At 49.0% G+C, this 23,900-nt stretch overlaps 1 protein-coding gene across 1 annotated transcript in view; it reads left to right on the forward strand.

The window, feature by feature from the left end:
• Positions 1-23,900, forward strand: part of LOC311524754 (uncharacterized protein) — a 214,824-nt gene that overhangs the window by 77,538 nt on the left and 113,386 nt on the right. The window contains exons 46-58 of the mRNA XM_084636213.1: positions 1,786-1,857; positions 2,869-2,928; positions 4,166-4,201; positions 5,902-5,982; positions 8,762-8,806; positions 9,185-9,256; positions 9,717-9,752; positions 9,870-9,905; positions 11,807-11,848; positions 13,747-13,800; positions 18,873-18,911; positions 20,981-21,016; positions 22,712-22,846. Of these exons, the coding sequence (XP_084492339.1) occupies positions 1,786-1,857; positions 2,869-2,928; positions 4,166-4,201; positions 5,902-5,982; positions 8,762-8,806; positions 9,185-9,256; positions 9,717-9,752; positions 9,870-9,905; positions 11,807-11,848; positions 13,747-13,800; positions 18,873-18,911; positions 20,981-21,016; positions 22,712-22,846 (744 nt within the window). The remainder of the gene's footprint in view (positions 1-1,785; positions 1,858-2,868; positions 2,929-4,165; positions 4,202-5,901; positions 5,983-8,761; positions 8,807-9,184; positions 9,257-9,716; positions 9,753-9,869; positions 9,906-11,806; positions 11,849-13,746; positions 13,801-18,872; positions 18,912-20,980; positions 21,017-22,711; positions 22,847-23,900) is intronic.

Here is a 23,900-nt window from a genome sequence, read left to right on the forward strand (position 1 = left end):
GGGGGCTCTGCGTTTTAATTTAATTTTAAATGAAGCTTCTTAAACGTTTTAAAAACCTTATTTCCTTTACATACAACAATAGTTTAGTTTAGTTATATATTAAAGACCTATAGAACAAGACCTTCTAAAAATGTTAAAATGTATGACTGGCACGAGAAACCTTAAATTAGAGTGACTAAATGGAGAGCTGGCCCACCACTTCTGAAAGGTTGCCGACCCCTGGTCTAGCCACATGGCAGATGTAAATTTGCTTCCAGCCATTCTGTTTCCAGTGTCAGCTTGTGGAAAAGGCTTAGATCTTGGGGTACTGGTTAAGGAGGTTAGTAAGGCACAGATCCAGTGCCCAAGACAGAATCTGGACTCTGTCTAGAGGGGAGAGGTGTTGACCTTGCTAGAGTAAACTCAGTTTCCAAGATCCAAGGACTTCTTCGAGGTGGAAGAGACCACCTGCTGCATTAGCCATGATGGCAGGATTGATTTAATTTCCCTTCCCTCCCTCCCTCCCCCCACCCTTGTCATAGAATCATAGAATATCAGGGTTGGAAGGGACCCCAGAAGGTCATCTAGTCCAACCCCCTGCTCGAAGCAGCCACGGCTCCTGGCCCTGCCCCCCAGCCCTGCCCAAGGCTGGGGCTCTGCTCCCGGCCCCAGACCTGTCCCCAGCTGCGGCCCCAGCCTCAGCCCCCTTACCTCTGTCAGCATCCTCCGCCCCCCACCCCAGAGCCCCAGATCCCGGGTGGGGCTTCAGTCCCAGACGTGCCCCCAGACAGGGCTCTGCTTCCGGCCCCAGCCTCAGCCCCTGGCCGCGGCTCCATTCCTGGCCCCGGCCCCAGACCTGCCCCCAGCTGTGGCCCCAGTCTCAGCCCCCTTACGCCTGTCAGCATCCTCTCTCCCCCCAGAGCTGTGACCCCACTCCCAGTCCCGGCTCCTGGGTGGGGTGCAACCCTGAAAAGTCTGTGGACCACTGCCTTAGCAGCTCATTGCCAGACTTAGAACTACAGAACTTAGGCTCCATTTTCCCTCCTGCAGCCCTCCTGGCTAGTACTCATATCTCCCTCAACTACTCTTCCTAACACCCCCCCGCCCCTTTACAACATGACAAACTTCTGCTTTGCTTTTCTTCAGGCTTGAGCATGCCCAGTGCATTTATCCCCATTGCTCTCCAACCGTTTCCATTCTATGGGGCACGCCTATAAGAGATGGATCCTCTCATGCGACCCACCTCCCATTATGGGACTTAGCAATACTCTCTTGGTTGCTGTCTGGGTCTCAAAACGTTTCATTCCATTCTGTGGCGCGCTGGCAGAGGGGTCAGTGGGGTCCTTAGCCTTCTCCTTGCCTCATACGTCCTATTCTTCTGAGCTTTTATCATTTTTGTTGGTAAAATACCAGTCTCTTTTGAAGCTTCTTAGCAGACAACTCCCGGGCCAGATTCTCATCGCATTTACACCAGCGTGAATTAGGAGTTGTTCCAGTGGAGTTAAACCGGTGTAAGTGAGAGCAAAGTCTGGCTAACTCCGTTAATTCCTTCCCCTGTTACACAACTTTCCACAGCTAAGGACTCCATGAAATCCACTAGGGACTTAACTAGAGATATTGATGTTACATAGTAGGCCCCCAGATACTACGGTGACGGGCAGCAGGATAAAATCCGAAGATAAATGGGTAGATTTCTCAAAGAAATTAGTCTTCAGAGTGGATTGAAAACTGGATTCCAGCAGCCACACAGGAAGGGCAAGCCCTGGCTAGGACATGTGACTAACTGTGTGACTTCTTCACACTTAGGGTGATATTGGACCCGTCGGCCCCACAGGACCACAGGGAAACAAAGGAAAACAAGGAGTTAAAGGAGAGAAGGTAAAGGCTGTGCTTGTGGCACTGGAAAGTTTCCGTTCCTTTGTTGGTTCAAGTTGTACATTGTGGGTCTCCACGAAGAAGGCCACAATGTGGATTGAGCTTCTCATTAAGCCACACTGGTGTGCACGGTCCATGCATGGTAGCCTCCGATGTTTGCAGTGGCACACTGAGGCCAAAGGCTTTGAGACAGATATGTTGTAAGGCACGAGGGTGACAATGAGGCCCTGAGGCCCAGCAATACAGGTCTCCTCTCGCTTCCTACCTCTCTGCGCTGGAAATGCACCAGGTGGGAGAGGCCTCCTTTCCGTCTGGCCCTAAATGCAGAGGCTTGTCTGTTGAGTTGGAAGCTGTCTGGGGGTAGGACAATGTCTCCCTTTGTGTCTTGTGCAGCACAAAGCACACTGTGTGCAGTCAGCCCCTGGTAATTACAGTATGAACTGGAAGTAGGTCAGTATCTCTGAACCCCGCGTGGATGGGCTCAAGAGGGCGGGAAGAGAAATGGCTGAAGCAATGGCTACGCTGCATGACTTGTTACTGAAGCAGGGTGACACCAGGAGCAGGGGCAGGCAACCTCCAGCTGGTGCTCAGGGAGGGGAATTCTCAAGGGCTGTAGTAAGTTGAGAGCAGAAGGGTGATGCTAACGCAGAGTCGGACGGGCAGCTGGCGTGACGATGGTGAAACAAGAGTGAGGCACTCGTTCCGTTCACTGATCAGAATTCTAGCAGCAGCATTTGCCCCCAGATGTGACTTGTTCAATGTGGATACTAGCCCAAAAGAGCTAAGGGCCTTTCCATGAGAACTGCCTCCTCCTGAAAACCTCCATGCTGGCTGCCGAGACCCGGTCTGGATTCCTGCATGTTGCTGAATGCTGCTGATGCCCAGTGGGAGAGACAGTCTCATTTCAGTCTTCCTAGGGATGCAGGAAAAGGAAGGAGGGCAAAATAATCACTACGTTTTATTGCAAGCAGCACGGTGAATTTGATGAATTTGTGTTCATTGATCTCCTCCCAGGGAAGTCCAGGTTTTGGCATTCCAGGGCAATCGGGATTGAAGGGGGACATGGGCGAAAGGGTGAGTGGGGGCCATGTGATGAATGGGAACTGAGAGGGGAAAGGACGGAAAACAAGAGATGCTGAGCTCGATTCTGCTCCATTATCTCTGGGCAGCTGCACTGAATTCAATGTGACGTCAGCGGGGACTGAGAGCGAAATCTGGCCTCACCCCGTATGGCCTGTCATTAGCAAATTAATCCAGTAGCTTCTGATACAAAAAAGATGCACCTTAAATGGTCTACAGAGCCCGCAGGGCAGCTCACCCCAGGGTGTGGGACTGCAGAGCAAAGGTGATGGGGTTGTAGCCTGGGTGAACTCCCCCTGTAGTGCAGATCCAGGGTCCCTTGGGGCACCACCTGAATATTACTTGATCAGGTCCCTGCCATTGCAGGTACCTCGGGCATGCTGCACCCCAGTCCCTCCTGTTCTCTGCCTGTGGCTCACCACCGTTTAGTGTCCTGAGGGCTGTGGCGCTGTTGGGCTGGGTGTGAGGATGGCTGAGTGGTGGCCTGTCATACACAGGAGGTCAGACTACACGATCTGGTCAGGTCCCTTCTGGCCTTAAACTCTAGGACTCTGGCTATTATGAAACACAGCAACGTGGACAATCAAAGCCCTTGCTATTAAAAAAACGTGCTTTCTCCCCCCTCTCCACATGACAGCATATTAGTCCAGCTGCTAACAGAACGCAAGCAAAGAGCAGGTAGCTGCCCAGAGTGGCGCCTTGAAGAGGTGCAAAAGGCAGCTTAGAACAGCTTCTAACAGTTCAGCCAAGTGAAGATGCCACTTTGGCTCACCAGGCAGAACTGCTGCTTAGAGACCCTAAGTGTCCTACTTGGAGTTGGCCACTGCAATTCAAAGACATACACACGCATTGTGTCCCAAGCTGCAGAGCAGCCATTTTAGAGCCTGGCCACCAACTGGCAGACTTGGGCACACTTAGGCCAAGGTTTTGAATTGTGACTGTCATTTCAGGGAGCTCATATTGCGACACTTTCCAGGGGCCTTAATTTCAGAGAGCGGGTGCTTAGTGCTTTCCAACACACCCTTTAATGTGTCTCGGGGGGGTACCCAAAATCACTAGCCAGGTCTAAAAAAGTGGGCCACCGTGCCTGCATGCCCAGGGTGTCTTGGGAATTACTTGCGTGAGTTGTATCTGCTGCTGATAGTGTTTTGCTAGGGTTATGAGATCAGAACTCAGTGACGTCTTTGGGTATTGTTCTTGCCCACTGACTTACAGTCTCATTTCTCCGCAGGGGAATGTAGGTTTATCCGGCAAACCTGGCCCAAAGGTGAGTGAGCACAGACCGCAGAGTGTGCAACGCAAAATCACAACTGTTGCTTGTATCGCCCAAATGGACTTCGGTCAGTTGGGTTTTGCAACATAAAAAGCGATGCTGCTAAAGTGGGATTAGAGTGGACGTTCATGGGGCGGGGAAGCTGTAATGATTAAAGAGGCTTCAAGGCAAGTTGTGGCTCTGCTGGAATTTCCATTCAGCAGCGCTGGGGCCTTGCACACTGCAAGACGACAGGCTAAAACTGCCTCTTTGTACTCTCCCCTTGCTTAACCCTAACTCCCCAGTAGGAAGGTGTCCAGGCCATTTCTGGGTGTGCAGAAACCTAGAGAGACCACGATCCCAATGTAACCCACTTTCCACCCCTTCTGGAGACATAGAGGGACAGGTTGAAATATCTTCTAAAGGTAGCTTCAAAAATACCTCTCAGTGTCTCTTTGCCAAGTGCCAGACCGGTGGACAAGGGCATGGAAAACAGCCTAGATGCAGATTCACAAAGATACTCAGGCAGCTGGCCTTCCCCACCACAGTGCCTCTGTCAATCTGGGTCCTCAGGCAGAAGATCTGCTTAACGATGATATTTCTCTCACGGTGTTCCCTAGACTTTGTTGAAGGGGAATTTTGTTTTGGGAGACTGGTCCTTCACCAAACATAGCACATAGTGTGGGCTGCTTTGGGATGGGTGCACTTCGGGGCTAGGGGAAGGGTGCCCCTACATGATTGGGAGATGTAGGCCAGAGTGGAAGTGCAAAGGTGAGGCCAAGAGGTTTTAGCTCGAAGTGGGGGAGCCAGTGGAGAGAGGAGAAGGGTGTTTGGGTGAGGAAGGATGTTGTTAGTGCTGTGGAGAGTTGTTACGGCCGCTCAGTCTTGGAGCTCCGATGTTAGCTGCACTGGCTGGGAATGCAGCGTGCTGATTCAGCAGCGTTACTCGATGTTACTCATAAAGAACGGCCACAGGCTCGGTTCGGCGGTGAAGGTGCTGGGCCAGCATGGTACCAGCACCCCGGCTCCGTGGTTACAGGTACATTCAAACATGTATGCCCGTGACAGTGGGACCAGCTCAATCAGGACACCAGGGTCCTATCACCTCGGCTAGCACAAAGATGCTCCTTTTCTGACTTCTCTTTTTATACAGTGATACAAACAAGGTATGTATTACTCTCCAGATGTTGTTAGCTAGCACCTTTATCCTTGTACCTGCTAGTTAGAACAAAATATCCTCATCCATTATCCTGTCATTCCCTCCTTCTCTTATGAGGGGTCGATGTGTTCTTGTACTATCCCTTAAGCGTGTGTTTACATAGTTACTTGAGAGATCTGTGTGGTTTTGTACCACCCTTTCCAGACAGGAACGTGCTAACGTCGTTAGCTGACACCTGGTGCATTGCTGTTGTGCTGAAGCCCGGCCTACTCCGGATCACAGCCTTTGGTTCATACTGTTACTCTTGCATAGGCCTCCAGCATGGCCTACAAAGGGGACATGGGGGGCAATGATACGAATGAATATAGAATGCCTCTTTTACCAACCCTACGCAGGTGAGATGTTTAGATGCCAAACAGCGTGAGCTGTTTTGCATCCCTAAACACAGCTGCCATGCAGAGAGAAAGAGACACCCACATCACACAGCAGCCTAGACCACCAGCGGTACAAAATGCAGTAGAAGAAAACAACAGTTGTGTTTGCTGTTTATTTCCAGGGGGAAATGGGTCCAAGGGGAGAGAAAGGTGAACCAGGAATACCTGGGAAACCAGGAGAGACCGGACTAAGAGGTAAAGATGTAAGTAGAAACTAATGGCCCAGTAAGACCGGTCATGTCGGTACAACTTGCTGAACTGCACCATTTTCTTAAACACAAAAGGAAAAAGAAGCTTCCAAATTAAAAATGGCTCCTTGCCACCATCTGACAAGAGTGGAGTGGTTTATGTGGAAGGAACTGGTGGGTGTCAGTTTTGTTTTGGGCATGGGAAACGGGAACCTTTAATAATTAGGTGAAATGTCTCAGTCTGTGACCCGTTACACTACGTGAAATTCAGGTACAACCCTGGACTAATAAGCAACTCAAGCAAAATACAGCTCTGCTCTGTCCCAGCTGGTGAGAAGATGCACCCTTCAGCAATGTGGCTGTGTCCTGGGCATTCTAGGGTACATATCTGGGCAGAGCTCTGCCAGTCAGAGTGCACTGGCTCTTTAACTTCAGCTAAAGTGGGACAAATGTGTTGCACCATGGCCTTTGTGTTGCAACATCTTGACATCGCATCATCACATCATGACGACATATCATCAACTCGTGACAACTTTACACTGCACCATGACATCTTGGTGTGATGATAATGCACCAGCTCTCAAGGACATTTTAGGGCATGCTAGTATATTTTGCAAGACGTGAGAGTGCTCCGTTAGAACTGGGACAGGCAGCCAGGCCAACGTTCCCTCTAATTTTTTCCATCCATGTGCGGAATAAATTTTGTAATGTGCATCGAGGATGTGGATGTGCGCCACCAGTAGAAACAAAAAAACCTAGATATAATATATATTTTTAAAAAGTCACCATAGGGATAATTACCCAGCCAGGACAGGTTAGGCATTTTAGAACTCACGACTCAAAGAATTAAGCTTAAGTGTAAGAGAAATAAAAATTATTAAATGCACAGACCTGTCAAAAGACTAAAATAACAGCACTTTGAAAGAATAAAATTACAGAGAATATATGTGCATTGCAGGAAGTACCAAGAAGTAACAACAACAATAATACAATAATGTGTTGGGAGGTGAGTGTGAAAGATACAGAGACTGTGTGTGTGAGAGAGAGAGAGAGAGAGACAGAGACTGTGTGTGTGACACACAGACTCTGTGTGTGTGTGTGTGACACGGAGACAGCATGTGTGCTGGCTGCTGGGGAAGTTTCTGAGAGACGCTGTGCACTGTCCCTTTAAGGCACTCACTGAAAGCTCTCCTGAGCCCTGTCTCCCCTCCCCCGCTCTGCGGAGATGGGGTACATGGGCAGTGGGGAGTGGGAGAGAGAGAGAGTGAATGTGTGTGTGTGTGTGAGAGAGAGAGACAGAGATTGTGTGAGCTGGCTGCTGGGGAAGTCTCAGAGACCATTTAAGAGACCACTTTAAGAAAGGCACTCAGTCACCCGGAAGGCTGGTTCAGATCTCAGACTGCAGCAGCTCTCTCCTGCTCTCGAGTTCTGAGCCAGGCTGGCCCCCCTTCCCTGCTCTGTGGAGATGGGGTACAGGGGACACCCTGACACCCTGCCCAACCGCGCAGCTTAGAGGGAACACAGGCAGCCACCCAAGAGAGTTTCATTACAGGCCTCGGATAAGACTCTTTACTAATGACAGCCAATGGCCGTGCTCCTTTAGTTCAACGAGTTTGCACATCCGAGAGTCTTTCCATCATTGGAGTTACTATCACAATGTCCTGTGGCAGAGTAGAGCCCAAGTGTCCCTTGTATGTACTGATCCATGAAGAAAAGGATTAAAGGGAAGAGCCCTGATCCTCATTTCCGGTTACACTAGAGTAATGTCACTGACTTCAGAGGAGTTACTCCTGGTTTACACTGGCAACAGTAAGATCAGAGCCAAGCCAGGCACTTTAATTCAATTGGGCAATTCAGAATAACAAAACTGGTCACGAACTGAACTTTAACCTGACACTTCGTGTTATGTTCTAGGAACAACCAGGGCAGAAAGGGAACCTGGGGACCAAGGTAGCATAATGGGAATTCTGTGCTTTCCCATAGCCATGGAGATGATTGAGCTCTCTCTGCTGTAGTCTGTACTAGAATGCGGAACCTCCTGATAAATATGAATGTGAAGCTGTTCCGATGTGACTCCCACGTCGTCCGAAAGGACCCTCTTCTTTTCCCATTTTGGGGGCTTCGATTCAGATGAGAGGTGTGGAGGTCAGGTTTGCATTTGGTTCAGCCTGGCTCAACCAACCCAAGTTATTGAAATGTCCCCCAAACTGTCTCCAACTCTGGGTAGGTTTTCCTTCTGGGTTTGATTTCACCTGCCAGAGTTAGAGACTGCAACCGACCTGTCAAACGGGACTTCAGAACCTTTTTCCTTCTGGGAAGGTTCTTCAAGTTCTGGGGGGTGGGACTGACCCCGGGGGCGGTCACCCGCTTGTTAAGGCTGTGGAGGTGGAAAGCAGGAGACTTTCCCAAAATCCCATTGGGGACTGGTGGAGAATTGTCAACCTCCCCCCACCTCTACTAGCATTATTGCAACTCTGACATCTCCCTGCAACATCTGACCCTATTTACTCCAGCTCCAGGCACCCTCTGAAAAGTCACCCCCATTTACTGCACCTCTGACAACCCACCCCATCTTTATCATTGCATGCTCGTCTGGTGGCTGCTGGGGAAAGAGACTGGCCTCATTCAAAGCCACTGGCCACACAAGTGGGCTTGACTCTCTCTCCATTTGAACTAGCTTCTGCAGGCATAAGTGCTGCACAATGAATGTCCCAAGTGCTGGGGAAGCCTGACACACCCATTTACCTGAGGCTGCTAAGCAGGCTTTAAAAAAAATTGTCCTTCTTTCCTTTAGGGAGAAGCAGGCGCCCCAGGAGAGCCAGGAGAGAGAGGAATCTGGGTAATGATTCATTCCAGGGTGCAGAATGGGATCTTTCAGTGCTTCAGTGGCATCCTTCAGGCACTATGTTTCCATGTCCAAGCAGTTATAGAAGGGAATTAGTGAGGGAAAAAGAGATCTGTGCAGTGAGTTTGGTGGTTCCCAGCCCAGGGCTTTCTCCTAGGGCTTTCAATCCAGCACATGTCAGCAGCATTGGAATTCACATGCACAAAGAGTCCCCTCCCAAATGAAAACCACAGAGAGTTCAGGCGGGTGCCTAGGGTGAAGTCTTCTGCACTTCCTGTGCTGCTGGTCAGGTTCTGGAATGCCCATTGGGCTGTGTGTGCGAAGATCAATCTCTTGTTTCACTCATGATTGTTTCTTTGAATCATTTTGCAGGGACCTTTCGGGCTTCCGGGACATCGTGGAGAACAGGGGATCAAAGGCGAGATGGGAAAACCAGGACAGGATGTAAGTCAGTCATCGAAGGTGTGGTGGAAGGAGCGGGAGCTTGGGAGACAATACTGTAGCTGGCAAAAGAGAGGCCCGTAATTCTGCTGCTTGCTCAAAGGCTGCAAGCTCCCTCAAAGGCTGCAAGCTCCCTCCCTCTGTGTGGTGTAGCATGGCAGGCTCGGCGTTGAAGGGCTGCTCCCCAGCAGGAAGGGATAGAACCAGTTTGAATAACTGGTCTGACTGGGTGGACACACAAGACATAAGGCAGGATTCTGCCATGGGCACCCCTGGTGTGCACACTGCTCGAGTGTGTGAAGTCTCCTCTGCCCACCTCTGAGGAAGAGTCACTTGCGTTTTCAGCCTGTTCGATGCTGAGGCTTAGTTTGCATTGAGCTGGCCTGAGGCGGGGGGGGAAAGCTGCTTTGACTTTGTCCCACCCAAGGCCAGTTCTCACGTTGCCTCTCTCTCCTCCTCCCAGGGAGTCGCCGGAGAGAAGGGAGACAAGGGTGAAGCTGTAGGTTTGCACGTTCTCCTTTTTAACCTTGCATGAGAGAGGGTCCAGCTCTGGGTCTGACATGCTGACTTTCACCACTTGCCTTTTTGGGGGATGGGGGGTGTTGTGTCTCTGCAGGGGAACCCTGGGCCGCCCGGGTCACCTGGAAGCATTGTGAGTAATACTCCTTTTCCGGAGGTGCTCATTGGTGGGAGGGAAGGGGAACTGGGGCGGAGGGGGTACGCTGTCCTGGCAACGGGTGGGGGGGGCTCCTATTCCTTGGCAGGCAGCTGTGCTGTGAGTCTGCAACAGCACTGAGGTTACTAATGGGTAGTGGCCTGTACCTAATGCCTGCCATGAGAGGCCAGTCGCCATAGTGGAGACCACCGTCCCGCTGTTGCAGTGAATACATCACAGCAATTCATTCAGCACATGTGTGCGTATAACAACAGTCCTTCCGGACCTGATTCAAGAAAACATATGAGTACATGCTTAATGCCATACCTATTCCAGAAAGCACATGGCTAACTTTAAGTACATGCTTTAGTTCCACTGAAGTCAATGAGATTTTAACACATGCTTGACTTCAATGGTTTAAGCATGTACTTAAAGTTAATCAGGTGCTTTAACTAAATCAGTACCTGTGGGGATATGCCATGGAGGCTCTTGGCTATCTGACAAGGCCTTTGGTTGCCCCAGCCTTATCATCCTTGCCGTTCTCCCATTCGCTTACTGCTCATGCACCTCTTAGGCCTGGTCTACACTGGGGGCGGAGGAGGGAAGGATCGAGCTAAGTTACACAACTTCAGCTACGTGAATAACGTAGTTGAAGTCGACATACTTAGACCTACTCACCGCGGTGTCTTCACTGTGGTGAGTTGACAGCTGATGCTCCCCCGTAGACTCCCCCTGCGCCTCTTGCCCTGGTGGAGTACCGGAGTTGACGGGAGAGCGCTCGGGGGGGGGGGGGGGTGTGTCAATTTATCGCATCTAGACTAGACGCGATAAATCGATCCCTGCTGGATCGATCGCTGCCCGCCGATCTGGCGGGTAGTATAGACATACCCTTAGGAGGAGTATAGACATACCGGGGCAGGCAGCGATCGATCCAACGGGAGTCGATTTCTTGCATCTAGTCTAGACGCGATAAATCGACCCCCAAGTGCTCTCCCGTTGACTCCGGTACTCCACTGGAGTGAGAAGCGCCGGTGGAGTCGACGGGGGAGCGTCAGCCATTGACTCACTGCAGTGAAGACACCGCGGTGAATAAATCTAAGTTATTCACGTTGCTGAAGTTGTGTAACTTAGATCGATTCCCCCCCCCCCCCCCGAGTGTAGACCAGGCCTTAGTGAAGTACTGTCCTCCGAAATTGTAATGCCACTGGGGATGGGGGTGGGGAGCACAGTACGGTCTACGCTGCCTAGTAGGTTCGCAATTCCCAGCTCCTGTTGGAAGGGCAAGAGGCTCGACTCCTGTGGCTCTCTCGCCCTGGTCTGCCTTTGCTAGCACAATGACCACCGCACCCAGTGATCCAAGTATATCGTCTTCCGATTCAGAGGGGAAGGAGCTCGTTCTAAACGGTTCAGTCATGTGACTATTTATTCAGTGCAAACAACTAAACTATATCTAAACAAGGGCAAAAGTTGAGTCAACAGCAAAGAGGGGCCCAAACAAAATCCTAAATCAGAACATCCCTGAGCTCTGGGGAAGTTTGGATATTGGATTTGCTGTAGGCCCCAATCTCTGTAATGGGTCAGACTAAACACTTCAAGCTTTGTGGAAGTGCAGCTGCAGACCCAAACTTCACAGCTGGCTCATATCTCTACAGCTCATTGTATGAAGATGCTCTCTAGCCCCCGATCCAAAGACCCAGAAGGTTTGAATCCAAATATTGCAGCTCAGATTAAGGGCTAATTTTTAGAGGAGGAAAGAAAGTGAGTTAATTGTTCCGTGTGCCAAGGGGGTGTATCAGAACCACAAGGAAGGTAGGCAGAGATGATGTTGCTCATTGGAGATTTGTTCCTAATTGGGACCAACAACACTTCGTGACCTGTCTTTTTTCCATCTGGTGTAGGTATCATCTCTGGATAACAGCATCACCAACAAAGGCAATAAGGTAAAGTGTCTCCCTTGCCGGAGAAGCAATGGCGCGTTGAGATGACTGTCCCCTAAGACTGGTTGTGTAGTTGTTTTGCATGGGAGTGTTTTACCCTCCAACAACAATAAAAAATTTTAAAAAGTTTTAAATAAGCTGTAAACAGTTGCAAAGGATTAAGTTAAAAATTAAGAAATTCTATGAAATAGAGATGATAGAATTGACCTCAAACTTTTCCAGATGTGAGGGGCACATAACCCTACGCTGCTGTGTAACAAAGGGCATAGCTACCCTGCAATCACACCCAGCTCGAGTAGACATACCCAAGGTAGCTGTAATGTAGCTAGCTCAGCTACTGGAGGAGGGAAGCTTCCTCAGCATGCACGTCAGTGCGAGCCGTACAAGCCCACCTGGAAGACTGGGTAATTATTCGCAGGACTAGCCCGCACTGCTGCACCTTCGCTCCTCTGGGACCTGAGCAATCACAGGTGCTGTGAGTGCAGTCTTGACTTATTCTGTGACTTCCTGACTTCCAGATCAAGTCTTCTCCACTCAGGTTGACTTTTGCAAGTCAAAATCCACAAAATTCAACTTGGGATCTGAAATGCTGAACTTGGAAAAGCAAACTGAGTTCTCCTGTTCACTTTGCCAGTAACAAAGGTGCTGCAAATGGAACGTAGTTGATCATGTTGTTGAGGATGCAAGAGGCAGAATGGACTCCAACCCTCTTTCCAGAGCTGTGTGGGTTCTGCAGGGCAGACAGGAATAAACACTCAAGCCCCGATTCAGCAAAACATTCATTGAAGTCAATGGGACTCAGGCAGGTACTTGGAATTAAGCATGTGCTTAAGGGCCAGATTTTTAAGGGTATTTAGGTGCCTAACTCCCATTGTCCTAAGTGCTTTGCCAAATGGGGATAGGATCATTTACATGCTTAAAGTTAAGCACATGCTTGAGCACTTTGCTGAATTGGGGCTAAGGCAACTGGCTTCTCATTAAAGGGGGACAAAAATGACTTGTTTGTTTTATGCCAGCTCTGGCAAACAATTCACTGCTTTGCATCTTTGTCTAGGGTAAGAGAGCCATATCCAGGTGTGTTCTGAGTAGCACCTTTCAAGGATTAGTGCAGTGCAGTCAGACAATTGATCACAGTAGGATGGCTGCAAGATGCATGGAAGGCCTGTAATAAAGATCAGCAGAGAGGGATTCCATCCATATGGGGTGTTTGGGTTAAAAAAAAATGGAAATTGAATACAGTACCTAAGAGCAGGGGAGCGCAGAGTTCAGGGAGAAGCACCCTTCAGAAGATGCCAATGTAGTGGCCGAGAGACGTGGAACACCATGCATTCTTTGCTTCATGCCATTTTTCGGTACCATTCCTCTGCTCAGAGAAACAAACAGCAAAGAATCCAGACTCTTTCATGCACCACCCACATCACCACATGCAGCATCCGATCTGACCTATGCGGGAGGAGAGTTTGGTTCAGGTGTTAACCAGAGCAGCCATTTTGCCAAGGAACGTCTCCCAACTGAGTGGAGATAAAATATGACTTGAAATCACAGGGTTTAGCAAAAATTGTGAATCGTCTTCATTTTCTGGCATCTTCACCCTCTGTGCAGCAGGGGACGGGGAGAGGCAACTTGCCCATCAAGGGGGTGGACCTGCCACAGCATCAGTTGCGTGCTAACATTTGCTGTGCATTTGCGGTAGTGGTTGTTTCCTTGCGGGCAAGGAAGGGGTGGTTCTGGAGGGACCCCGGGAGAACAAGCGTCTTAAGCAATAGTCCTGAGAGTTTGTTCCATTCCCACGGCTAATGGCAAAGCATTAAACCAAAGCTCTCCCCAGATACCTGCATTGCTTTATCAGTCATGTTGCAGTGCCAAAGAGAGAGCGCTAACCCATTCCTGCTGGGTTACAGGGAGATCCAGGGGATACAGGCCTGAAAGGAGAGAGAGGCCCTCCAGGTCCCAGGGTAAGTGTGGGAGTCTGGGGGTGAGTGTTTTTGTTGGGCGTGCAGGTGGACGGACAATTGGGTCAGATCTCTCATGTGCTTTGCCCCAAAAGCTTAGGGTTTAAACAGAGCTTTTGAGCTAAGCCGCTAAAGTCCTGGCCAGACCCGGGCCTGGATCATGCTAAGATTTCTGCACTGGCATAACTTCATGCAGATGAGGAGTCAGATAGAGACCAAAGGAGCTATTTGCATGCGTAAAGTTACCGACTGCCTAGGCCTTTGCAGAGGCATGGACTTTTATGGTGGATCTTTACTTTGCCACCTGACCATGGGTTCTGCTGCTTTTAGCATTTAACATACACATTCATCTGCTACCACAATACAATTCAGAAAGAATCATCATCATCCAACCTGATGACCCCCAAATATAAATACTGGGCCACTCCGCTGGAAATTTAATAGAACTGGATCTAACCCAATTTTGGCTAACCCTAGAGAGCCATTTCCTCGGTGTCCGGCTGACTCCAAGCTGCGCAAAACTCTTCATATACACACCCCATTTCTGCTGGACAGCTGTGATCAGCTGGGAAGGGGCAGCCCACTGTGCCTAGATTCTGTCAGCACCAGGCCATTTAGTGGGAACTCTTTCAGAGCCTGAATTATAACCAGCTTGGGACCAGCAATGTGGGTGGGGGGGCCTACGCTTTGGTCCTCAGGGATAGGGGCAGTGGCAGCATTCAGAAATTACTCCTTACTGTCATATTTTAGTTGTGGAGATAATGTCCCTTTGGAACATGGGAACCATGAGGTCAAACCTACCTTTATTTTGTATTTTAAGGGACCGGATGGTCTCCCAGGGCCTGCAGGCGGGACTCTGGTATGTTACTTTCCTAGCCTTGTTTTCTACATATAATCAACATTACTTAAATGATCTTTTTATAAACCATGGTTTTAGAATACTAATAAATAAATAGAGACTATCACATTCTGTACCATATTTATCCTTGTTGAAGCACGTCAACTAATCTAGTAAGTTTCAGGTTCTACTTCTTAACCATGGCTGTTACATTCTGGTGCATCCCTTCCTGAAACATTCAGTACTGATTTCGTGCCTTTTTCTCCCCCTTGCCAAGCTGGATAACATGTCAGAAAAGGGGACAAAAGGGGAAAAGGTAACATCTTCTAATGTCATAATTCTAGATTGTGAATTCTTGGGGGGAGGGACTGTGTTTTGTGTTTGTTTGTACTGTGCTAACACAGTGGGGGGCTCTGGGGGGGCTTGCCCATGACACTTCTGTAATACAGATCATCATCATCAAGGGAACCGTGCCCCTCTCTGCGGGAGAATTGTTTGCTCAAAATGGAAAAATGAATTATTTGTACATAGAAATGTGCCACTGATTGGCACAAAAATAGATTCACGCCCACCCATGGACAGAGCATACACACCGGCACTGTGCTGTGAGGTGTGTATTGCCATGAGTTCGGGATGTTCACCTTGCTGCCACGTCGCTGGACTAGGAGTGAGTCATGCAGGTCTTCCCAAAGAGAAACTGCAGCTAAAAAGCTTCAGAGCACACCACACCGTCAGGTACTTTATTGATGCTACATATTGCCGCAGTTGAGACCCTAAAGGGGAAAGAACTCTAGGTGCCATGCTCTAGGCAGTGCTTGGAAATTGTAGAGTCAAGACGATTGGAGACAGAGTCTAATTGCTGACGTGTGTGTGTGTGTGTAAGGGGATGGATCTGGAACACACGTGAGTTTAGCAGCCATTTTCTGTCAAGAGGATCACACTGGAAGCTCTTTAAAGAGCAGGAGGAATGGAGTAGGTGTACGCCAGGGCAAACCCGTCATGGCCTAGTGGGTTAAGCAAAAGGCCAGGGTCCAAGTGCTCCTCAATTCTTTCCCCACCTCTGCTAATGGCTGGTCTTAATTCTCTGCACTGATATAGCTCTTTGCAAACATTCAGAAGGTAAATATGCTGAGCCTCGGGGTGGGAATACGGGGGGGCCGACTGGTGAAGGGAATTGCCCAAGTCACATCATTACCCAGGTCCCATGACTCTCAAGCCAATACTTTCTTGGAGTGGTGTAACCATCTGGGTGGTCTCTGGAGCCTCTTGGATTATTTTCTCTCCTGTGGAAATGTGTTAAGTGGTGGAGGCCACCCCAGTCCATGGGTTGCTGGTGCCCTTCATTCCACCGGAATCTGTAGAGGCAGAAACCAGATTTCAGTGTAATGAAGCCCATCAGACATGGAATTCAACCCCTCACTTCAAGCCCCTTTCCCCCTTGGAGAGAATGTTGACCAAAAGCCCATGTGGGCTCTCAGCCCCGTGTCCAGACACTGTGCTGCCCTGCTGCCAATTCAGTGGCTGCAAGTTCAAGGCTTCTGTTGCAATGTTGACTCATCTGTCCTGCACACACGCCATATTTCCTAGGATTGTTTTTTCTAATTAAAACTTCAGCTTAATATATTAAAGGGGAGGCGGCATGGTCCCAGGATGAGACTTGGAGTGAAGAGATTTGGGTTCTAATCCTGGCTCTGACCCTTAGCGAGACTCAGTTTACCCCAAGGGTGAAATGTGAAGGATGATAGTTACCATCTCCACTTCCCATTGGTCTTGGGAGGCTTAGTCAATGGGTGTTTGGGATGATCCTGAGCTACCATAATGTTGCTGTTGGAGCTCTGACTTTCAAAATATCTGACTCCTGCAAATCTAACTGGGCAGCACTAACATTGCCTTGGCAAAGGTCCTAGCATTGAATAGGTTATGTCCTGCATCCCTTGGTTCTTTCACATCTGCGCAGGGGACACGACACACTTTCATTCTCTGGGGAGGAGCATCGATACTATCAGGCTATGTCTACACTATGAGTTGGGATGTGATTTCCCTGCCTGAAACTGGTGGAGGCAACCAGGCCTCCTCTGCCATTACCCGTGCTATGGCGGCGACACTGCTGTTTACACTTGCGCTAACTCGATGAGCACTAGTGCAAATACGTGTGCACGAGCAAGGAAATCACACCCCTCGCTTGTAGTGTTGACATAGCGTGAGTGGGTTGGATGTGGGCCTCATCTACCTGTCGCTCGTAAAATCCTCTGCTCTGAATTTGTCACATGTCCTGCACTTGCTCCATGTGCCAAACTGCCACCGATGTCATTGGAACACCAATTTCACACCTGGGAGAAACTGAGGCCCAGAGCGATGGAGGTGTGGCTCTGATCTGAAAAAAGTCTTCAGTGGGGGCCTTGTGGGTGCTTGGCTCCTGGGAAAATGTGGCCAGGTTTGAAACCGTTGGTCTATGACCTGAGTGTGGTCAGACAATGAATTAGTGACGGAATTAAAAAGAGAACCGAGTGCCTTTCTAGCTACAGCGAATCACTCAGGTGTTGTTCTAGATTTATACACAACAGCAAGAAAAGTCTGCAGAGCATCAATACAGCAGGTATCAGCCTTTTGTTATATATCACGGTAATCATGCTCACGCTAATAAAACGGGAAATAATGATAGTTTGACTTGCTTATGTACCAGTACAAATTTCTTGTGCTGTTGTGTTCATTTGGGTGGAATGGCTGGACCTAAAAGTATTTACATTGCTCAGTCACTGTCCAACCTTAAACAGCACTAAGGTTCGGCATTTGGTGTGCAGAGACCTTAGCCTGCTTTGGACGATGGCAAACACGCCGTTAACAATCCTGTTCACCTTTGTGAAAGATTAAGAAAAGAAGGAAAAACTGGTAAAGCATTTGCAAAGTGAAGTATTGACTGAAGCTTTCATTTTAACAACCTCCCTTGTTCCCATTGCCTTTAGGAGGAGAGAGTTTTTAGAAGGAAAAACTCCCTTTTCCTACAGTCTCTCAGGTGGCATCAGAGCTGATGATAATGGTCCTTTTGGGGAAAAGGGAGGGAGTCAGTTGAGAGAGGCTGGAGCTGCTGCTGCTGTTAAAGTCTGATCCTGTTTCATCCCAGGTGGCGGCTGGGATCCAGCTGTAGCCAGCAAAGGTGGCGATGTCATCTGGGTCCCTCTCTCTGGCTTGGCCTGGTCAGGACATCTCTCAGGATTAGGATGAAGAAGTTCCAGGGTCCCAGGAGATGGTGGGGGTGGGGGTCATGATGGTGAAGCTAGCACCAGTGGCCAATTCCCCGCCCACCCCGAGTCTCTTCTTTTAAGGACCCAAAAAGGGAGTGATGGGTGGAATAGCCCACCCCCTCTTTATTGGTTCATTAATTTCTGGTCCCACATTTACTGGTGTACCAGACATGCTCTTACCACAGCCTTTGAGTTATATCAGGCCTTTTTGTTTGGACAAATTCGTTCTGTCTCCCTTTCATCCCTTTTCCCATCAACATTTGTAGTTATACATTATTGTGACATCTGATGGACCTACTTACAGTGGAGCTCACCGTTTGGGTAATTTTGTAGGCCCAGTTATCCCAACATCACTCACGCACTGGATCACAGACTGAATTAGGCAAAGCGCAGTGTGGAACTGGCTGATCATCCAAGGGTTTCGCTGTCTGAGGTGTATGCTCCAGTGGACTGAACACCTGCAGATCGGCCCAATGTTCTGACATGAATCCAAGCTTCCTTCAAGTTGAAGGGTATTTGTGTCTGAGGCTCTGGTTCAGGCGGGGCCCAGCGAAAGGGGACTAGCTGCCAAGTTCATTGGAGGATTTCAAAGACCTTTACAAACATTAACTGGAGCCTCTCATCCCCACTGTGAGGTAGTTAAGTCATTGCCCCACTTTTACAGATCGGGGCATTGAAACTAAAGGCAGGTCGACCCTTCAAGCTGGGAGTGTGATTTCCATCTCAAGAAGACGTACCCGTGCCAGCATGCTAAAAACAGAGTGTAGCCATATGTCTCTCTGCACTAGGAATCACACCACCAGCTCGAAGTGTGGACATATTCAAAGTGACTTGCCATGGTCAGACAACAAGTCACTGGCAGAGGCAGGACTAGAACCCCAGAAACCTGACTGCCAAACCTCTGCTCTGGCCACTATTCAGTGCTCCTGTCACTGCATTTCTTTGGGCTAATGCTCTTGTTAACCAGCTGTTGTTTGTTTGTTTTGTTTTTAAAGGGAGATCCAGGTCCACCCGGCAAAGGAGTGGAGATCAAGGTAAATAAAAAAGTGGAAAATTATAATATTGATACACTGTCTCTCCATCCCTGTTTCTCTCACTGTGTCTCTCTGTCCCTGGGTCTCTGAGTCCCCCCCTCTCTCTTCCCCCAGGTGAGGGGATTCAGAGACAAAATCCTAAGAAAGCCCGTGTAGAACAAGACACTGCTGAGCTAGTCATAAATCTTACCCCATTGCTGTAGTAAAATGAAATTGTTTGGCTTTCCGGTAGGATCCAGGTTAGTGACATAAACCAGGATGGGCGCTGTGTGGGTCACTGCTGCAGCTCTGTAGAGAAATCCCTTGTGAAATTTAGTATAAACTAACAGGCAGCTATGAATGTGGATCCCTGCCCTACAGCTGAGCAGAATGGGGGTCACTGGTTAGGATCTGTTGGATTCTCAGGCATAGCAAAGGCTAGAAATGTTTTATTGCCCCTGTGGCTGACAGATTCCAACCTTTATTCTGGGGTGTTGATCTCACCCTCATCAGGTGTGCATTGGTCAACTCTCAGCTAAGCAATTGTTGCATCACTTGGGGCTACCCTTGAGAGTCAGCTGGCAGCTTACATATGTGCAGAACATCTACCTTCTAGCTAAGGCAGACAGACAAGAGTGCATCACACCTGTGCTTCCATCTCCGGGCTGAACCAGTGAACAGTCAGGTGTAAATCGAAGGCTTGGCCATGGTCCGTGAAGCCCTAACTGCTCTGAAATGGTTACTGTATCTCAGAGATCACCTTCCTCCCACTGCAGAAGTTGCAAACAATGGGATGCTTAGGTTTTCAGCCTCCCGGGATTACAGCCCTGGGTCTGATGTAGGGCGTTCCCAATAGGGCTCTGGCATTTGCTCCCAACAGGGATCCATCAGGGCACAATGCAAGGCACATGTTTATACAGCACCTAGCACAATGGGGCGGCATTTTTGGTTGGCCTTTAGGCACCACCATAATAAAAATGATTAATTATCATTAATCTCCATTAAGGTTTTCACCTAACGCTGAGTACTGGATTGTCTCTACCTGTCGGTTTCTTTCCAATGCTGCCTATTACCATAGTATCTAAGAGTGGTCTCCTGGCCCAGCTGCCCCAAGGACACGATCTCCTCTCACACAGCATTTTCACGCAGGTGATAGGGAGGAGGAGTGTATGGTTCCTTACTTTGGGAAGTGGTGTGTCCTGTTAACCACATTATGTATCCAATCATTGTGGCCTGTTAATAAGAACCCAATGGGATATTTGCTGCTGAAAGAGCTGATCGGCCCACGCATGTAAAAACTCTGCACCTACCCTAGTCCCGTGATGCAAGGTCTGATGTTATGCCTGTCCAAGCCAACTGCAAAGCTTCCATGAGAGCAGAATCCGGCCATCAGTATCTAGGGGCTTATCACTGCTCATCTGTGGAAGTTATACTTTGAGTTATTCCCTTGGTGGTAAATTGTATAGTCAATTGCTTGACCGCACTTTGGTTTGTTATGAAAAATACTCAAGAGACTAAATAACCAATATCCATCCGGTTTATTGCTAAAAGACACAAATTGTGTAGTAAAGGGAAAAGGTTCAACATGATACAAGCTTCTGGGAAGCCGTCTCGTGCAGCGTGGTTGAATTCAGCTTACACAGAAGGCTCGTTTCCAGAGTGACACATTTCAGCTAGGAGCATTTCACAAGTTCCAAACCTCTTTGCATATCACGAGAATTCAGCAGTTCATAGCAGTTTCTTAACTTGTTGTTCTGTACCTTCCTTATCCTGGAGGCTAGTTTTCCAGGTACTGGTACGGGACAGGACCTCCCCAGCTTGTACCAGGGCAGAACATTAACGTGCTTGCCTTTGACAAGTTTTCTATTTTCTATGCCAACACTGACTTCATCTTTGCAAAGTGTTGTGGGATAATTGACAGGGGTGAACAGAATTCAGTGAACATAACTTCCCAACGCATTTTCTTTTGTTCTTTCGTTCGTTCTTTCTTTCTAAATGTATATTATATCCATGCTCATCATATCTATTAATGTGGTGTATGCTACGCCCAATATATGTTCATTGGCTAACACCCTTCGTTCCTAATTCAGGATCTGGAGAGACTTTTTGAAGCATATGGGATCAAGGTATGTGAATATTTTACTTTCCTTCTGAATGTTTGGCCCACTGCTGTTAGATGTAATTGCTTCCTGAGTTGAGATTGTTACCATTAAACTTAGACAAGCCCTAACAAGCCTTCATCGCATCCCTCTGGCTTCTGTAGTGTTCTGGAGAGAGGGTCGGCTCTTCTGTTTCCAACACTGAAGTTAATGTGTAGGTGGGGTTATTTCAGTTCCTGGGGCTAGCTATCGATAACATTCAGATTCATATATGGCAGCTTTACAGTGCAAGTATTATTGGGGAAGGAGGGTCTTGTGGTTAAGGTTACAGGCCTGCAACTCATAAAATCTAGGTTCAATTGCTGGCTCTGCTAAGAGATTCCTTGGGTGAGTCATTTCATCTCCCTGGGTCTCAATTTCCCATCTGCAAACTAGGGATAATACATCTTTTGCCTGTTTCGAGTGTAAGCTCTTCAGGGCAGAGTCTGTCTCTCACTGTGTGTACCTAGCCTAGCACAGTGGGACTCCAATCTTAATTGGGCCCCAGGTTGTAATACAAATAACAATGAACTAATGTTGAGTGATGTAGAGTCACTGGTCCAGAGAATCCAACTATCCCCTGCAGAGCAGGCTAACAGACTCTGGGTGGTCCACATGGGGTGCTGTGTATAACCTGGGATAGGACACAGTCTGGACCGCACGTGCAGGTCTCCAGCTCCAAGAGCCAGCAGACGTCTCCCTTTGCTCTCAGCCTCCAGTCCCCTCCAGCCTTGGCCATCTGGCTCAGGAAGCTCAGCTGTCCAGCTTGGCAGCTTTTCCAGAGACCTGTTTCTCCTCCAGTCTCCTGCCTGTGGCAGCTCTACCTCACCAGGTCGCTCCCAGCAGGGTCCCTCTCCCTCCTCTCCCAGGGGCTCTTCCTGCTTCTGGCCTGTCTCCCGATCACCAGGGACCGCCCCATGGCTGCTCTTCCTAGGGCGGCCATATTTCCCTATGCTGAATACGAGACACCTGGTAAAATTACTCACATTCAAGCGAGTTCAATGGCAATCAATTGTACAGATGTTCAAATTAACATCAAGGTGACTGAGCCTCTGTTAAAAAGAAATACCGCGTAGTTGGGATTCTTTTTATTTATCTTCTTATCTTTAAGGCTTTAGGGTTCACACAGGAAGGGGTGACACACACACACACTCCTGCACGCTTCTCTCACACGGGGTGTGTGTGTGACTGACTGACCCGACCCTCCCTGCCCGGCACTCTCCGCCCTCCATGCCTGGCTGGGCCCCCAGGATGGACCCACCTCTCCTGGTACCTGGCACCGCATCTTCCTGAGGCAACACATGGGGGGCATGCAAGGCCAAATGCCCCTCTCCTGTCCCCAGATTTCTGCCAGGGTTCACACCAGAATGTGGCCAGCAGCAGCCTTTCGGCATGGGATGGGAGGGAAGGGACGGGAGCTGCTTCCAGCTGCAGGGGAGGAGGAGACAGGGGAAGGGATGACCTGGCCTGTGTCTTTGCAGAGCTCATTTCTCCCCCTTCCCCACCTCTCCTATGTGGCTGGAAGCAGCTTGTCCCTTCCTGTCCGCACAGTGTCAAAAGGCAGCTGTTGTCCACCAACATAACCCAGCTGCCTCTGCTTTTCTCAGTTATCTTGGGGAGCAGCGGGGGACAGGGAAAGAGGTGGTCATTGTTTGATCATTGATTGTTGATGTGCGGCTGCAGTTGGGGCTGCTGAAGGAACTGACTGATCTTCTCCTGAGGGAAGGGTTTGAAGCGCTGATCCAGCGGCGGGCCAGCTCCGGGAAAAGCAAGCCAGCTAAGAAAAAGGAGGGATTTACACAAGCTACGGACTATGCTGTGAGTATTCATCCCCCTGAACTTCTGCAGGATCAGAGAGAAGAAGGGGAGGAGAGCTGGGAAGAGATGGAAGCACCGAGAAATGGCTAGTTCAGGGCTCCAGAGAAAGTCGTTGGCAGAGCCGGGAACAGAGCCCGTTTTCATTGACACCATGTCCAGTGGTTTCAATGTCAAGATCTTCTTTCCCTTCCCCTCCTTTTTGGTGTTATCATTGCATGGAAGAGTAGGACTGCTGGTAGCAATGGTAGCTGGGAGCTGCAGGAGGACAGTTTATTGTCATGCAGATTATGATGATTTGTAGTAGCTAATACTGTTATGCCATTATATTATGTTGGAAGGTATTAATGCCTGCCATCAAGTGGATCTTTGATCTTGTTAAAGTGTACGGGTGAGCTAACCACCCTTCAGGCTAAATGAAAGGAACAAGTAAGCTACTTTATGGAGTGAGATAATTGGAGACAATAGAAGCTATCGCCCAAGGCAGTCAGACACATGGTGAAACCTGAGCAGGGCTAAGCCATGTGGGCTGAGGGGGTTCCCTGGGACTGGTTGCAAATCCAGGGACTAGAGGATTGCTTGGCAAGCTGTTTGTGTAGGTTAGACATAGAAAGCCAGCAGAAAATGAGAGAAGCTGTCATGGGCAAAGCCCTCACAGGGACCAGAGACAGAGATCCTGTTGGCAAAGGACTGGCTGGAAAGGCAGGATTGGAAACTGTGAGCAAGGACACTGCCTGCTGTTGTTTGTTTCCACTGTGTTCAGGGAAGCAGGACTTTTTCTACATTCTTTGTAAATAAACAGGATCACTCCAAAGAACATATCTGGCTCGCATAATCAATTTCTACCCCTAACAGAAACAACCCAGCAAGGCCCTGAATGTTGGCTGATTGCTTGGGCCAAAGGGAGAACAACGTTTTAACCTAGTCACAGGGCTTTTCGCCTTGAAGGATTCCAGAGTGCTTTGGGCAGCCACTGACTGCAAATGGCCTGGAACCAAAACACCAGACCCAAACATCCTGGAAACGTGCGGTGTTTGAAATCTGAACCCAGGTCCAG

Source organism: Lepidochelys olivacea (genome assembly GCF_965140295.1).
Source record: "Lepidochelys olivacea isolate rLepOli2 genome assembly, chromosome: 1".
NCBI lineage: Eukaryota > Metazoa > Chordata > Testudines > Cheloniidae > Lepidochelys > Lepidochelys olivacea.